The sequence below is a fragment of the Triticum aestivum genome, chromosome 1B (assembly GCF_018294505.1).
Source record: "Triticum aestivum cultivar Chinese Spring chromosome 1B, IWGSC CS RefSeq v2.1, whole genome shotgun sequence".
Taxonomy (NCBI): Eukaryota; Viridiplantae; Streptophyta; class Magnoliopsida; order Poales; family Poaceae; genus Triticum; species Triticum aestivum.
This window is the reverse complement of record NC_057795.1, coordinates 395,925,715-395,929,003: the sequence shown is the minus strand read 5'-3', so window position 1 is coordinate 395,929,003 and position 3,289 is coordinate 395,925,715. Positions and strand designations below refer to the sequence as shown.

Sequence of the window (3,289 nt, the reverse complement as noted above, 5' to 3'; positions counted from 1 at the left end):
ATAGCGGCTAGTTTGGATGGTCGGCTCCCGCATCCATGTCCGCGGACCGGTCCCTCTATCCATGGACAAATACGTTGTCTGGTTTATGGGTCGGTGTTGGAGATGCCTTAACGGAATATTTGGAAACTTTGAAGAAAAAAAACATTGAATAACCATGAACTGAAACCACTTATTGTTCTTTTGGTCAAACAAGTTCGGCATATTTTCAAATTCGAATAACATGTCTTCGGAAGAAAAGAAACATGACCGCACTAAGGGCACGAATTAGCCTCGCCCAAGGAACAACAATGTTACACCTACTGAACTGAACGAATGCCCGAACCCGGAGCAACCGATGTTCACATGTTGCTACAATGCTGATCATCAAACCGATCAACAAGCACGAAACAATTCAAATGGCCAAGCCGCCGCGCACGCACGTACGTCGATCACGTCCTGACCCTCCTGCAGTTAGCGCGGACCTTGCCCGGATTGGCGCCGCGGATGGCGCCCATCCTGCCCATGGCAACCGCGAAGCTGCCAAAGAAGGCGGACGGGGCGGCGGCCCTGAGCTCCCTGACCCTGGCTACGGTCCGGGGCGAGTTGAGCGCGGCGTCGGACTCGAGCACGGTGCGGTTGGCCAGCACGTTGGCGTAGTAGCTGGTGTCGAACCCGTAGGGGCTGCCGGCGTCGAGGGACACCACCCTGTTCGCGTCGTAGCCGCACTGCCGCCTCAGCTCGTTCCTGAAGGTCGCGTTCATGCCCTTGTCCTGGTCGCTCATCAGCCGGTAGTCGAACGTGCCGCACCGCGTCACCCCCAGCGTGTGCGCGCCCGACAGGACCACCACGTCGTCCATGGACAGGCCCTTCCTGTAGAAGTACTGCGCCAGCAGCTCCACGTTCCGCTGCTTGTGCGGAGGTAGGTCGCTGTTCGCCATGCTCGCCCGCGACACCGTGCCGTCCGGCCTCCCGCCGGGGACCTTGTACTCGTACCCGCCGGTCTGCATGCATGCATTCGAATCCACAGTTATTTGGTCGGTCGTACGTCAGTGATCGACATCACAAGCCGGTGAACCTGACTACCGGTGCACGTACCGCGACCCTGACGCTGTCCCTGGCGGCGTAGGCGAGGATGTCCGCGCACGACACCGTCTCCTTGCAAACGGCCTCGATCCTCGCCTTGGCCCTGTCGATCACCTCGAACCCCCGGAGGCTCTGGTTCGGCGGCGCGTTCTTCTCCGCCTGGTTGTCGCCGGACTCCAGCAGCACTGACCCGTCGCACCCCTGCCAGCCACGCACACGCACGTTGCAGTCCATCACAAAACTCAACACCAGCGATCGGGACCGGGACGTGCTTAGTGCGCGCTTACATTGACGAAGCAGTCGTGGAAGTGCAGCCGGAGCAGCGCCGCCGGCATGCTCCTGTCGGCGTTCCACGCCTTCTGGACCTCCTCGAACACGATGCTCTCGGCTCTATTGCACGTCTGGTCGTAGTACCCAACCCTGAGGGTCTGCGCCTCGGCCACGGTGGCGGCGTGCAGGAGCAGCCCCGCCACGACCACGACGGCGACCAGCATTACTCCCATGGCCATCGACCTCCAAGATCACCGCCACGGTGAGCCGAGATGACCGGCCGGTGCAGCTCTTGGTTATCTGTACGTATTGCGAGCTAAGGAGGAGCACGGTGGTTTGGTTAACGACGAGGGGTTAGGTTTATATATATACGAGGGAGCCACGAGATCGAGTAGCTGATTAGGACGTGGATGCAATGCGACGTCGTAGTCGAGGATTCATTCGTGCGTGCATTTGAGGCGCGCACGAAGCAAATGACGAGCTGTCTTATCTCGTTTTAAATTCGTGGTCTTGTCTTCGTGATCGAGGCATCGAGTAGGCCTCCCCCAGGACATGCGTGAGATGCTATACTTGCAGCTGGAGATGAGGGAGCTAGCGGCGTTGAACGATGGACGCGACCGTGTCCCGGCCAACCTAGACATGCTGCCGTGTTTAAGATCCCGCGGGATGGAATCTGTATATCATCGTGCAATCATGGTTGAAAAGAAAAGGAGAAACAGTGGGAAGCCACCACTAGGGGTGAAACAAGAGCTCATAGCCCACAAGTTTAATGAGTGTACGACAGCTCCGCCGGTTAAACACGCTTAACAAGCTTAACGGATGAGCTAACGACTTTCACGAGCCGCTTGTCATGTTCGTTAATCACAACATAGATTCCTATCTTTAGTAGTAGAATTTGGTGACACCTCAACTCATCCATGCAATCTAATGGACCAACCCAGCCCGAAAATTCTACACTTACGGACAAGTTACAGGCTGCAGCCTACGGACTACCTCTCCTAACCAATCTCTCGCCCCCTCTGATTTGCATGGTGGGGCCGGCCATCATGATTTCCCAATCCTTTAGTTCCACGTCTGTCCGTAGCGCATCGTCCGTTAAAATCTGCGCATAGTTATAGCATTTAGTGCGCCTCCTCCCTGTCCCATCCCATGGTCACCGTCTTCATTTGTAATCACAACCACAGTCTAGCCCCGTAGGCCTATTGTCAGCCCGACCATTTAACACAGGTATAATTTCTTTTCCAAAAATTCGTAAAAACAATTCAATTTTTTTTTCTTTCATGAGTGCGCAAAACACCATAAATTGCTCAAAAGCGCTCCCACGCCACACTACTCCCCTCCCCCCCCCCCCCCCCCCCCCCTGCGCTATAGTTTCAGCTCATCAAAGATAAGCTTACCGAGCTCCGATACATTGACAATATTCTGGTGGCGTGCGAACACCGTTGCATTTCTTTGCTTCCAAAGGCTCCAACAAATCAAAGTGACAGACACTCAAACGCCTTCCGATTCAGTTTGTGCATCCTTTTCCTAGCAGCCCCCCACCATGGTCTGATTTGATCATTCTGGAAAGGCAGCAATGAGACTCCAATTCTTGCCCTTCTGAAACAAATGTCCCATAGCTGACGAGAGAAGACACAATTCAATAGTATGTGATCCACATTATCCTCCTTCTGCTCACATAGATAGTATTTGCTCCTGTAACCCATGTCTAAGTCGTCAATCTGATGTCCAGATGCGATACTGAATGGCAAGCCTCGTGAATAATTTGCCAGTGAGTGGCGTCCAACACTTCTAGATAGCCTTGACAAAGATAGCTCCTCTAGCGAGCATGCGATATGCAGAAGCCGAGGTGTAATTGCTGCTAATGTGCCATCTCCAAATGGCTTTGTCCTCCTGAGCAGGTTCTAGTTGAGCCACCAACGTCAACTTCCAATCTGATAAATTGGACTAGGCCATC

At 54.3% G+C, this 3,289-nt stretch overlaps 1 protein-coding gene across 1 annotated transcript; it reads right to left on the bottom strand.

Annotated features, from left to right (window-relative positions):
- Positions 1-232: 232 nt before the first annotated feature.
- Positions 233-1,647, bottom strand: LOC123091674 (peroxidase 5). Its single transcript, XM_044513266.1, has 3 exons — positions 1,350-1,647; positions 1,075-1,263; positions 233-980 (listed from the first exon to the last, which is right to left on the bottom strand). The coding sequence occupies exons 1-3, from the start codon at positions 1,569-1,571 to the stop codon at positions 429-431; spliced, it is 963 nt and encodes a 320-aa protein (XP_044369201.1). The 5' UTR covers positions 1,572-1,647; the 3' UTR covers positions 233-428.
- Positions 1,648-3,289: the final 1,642 nt, after the last annotated feature.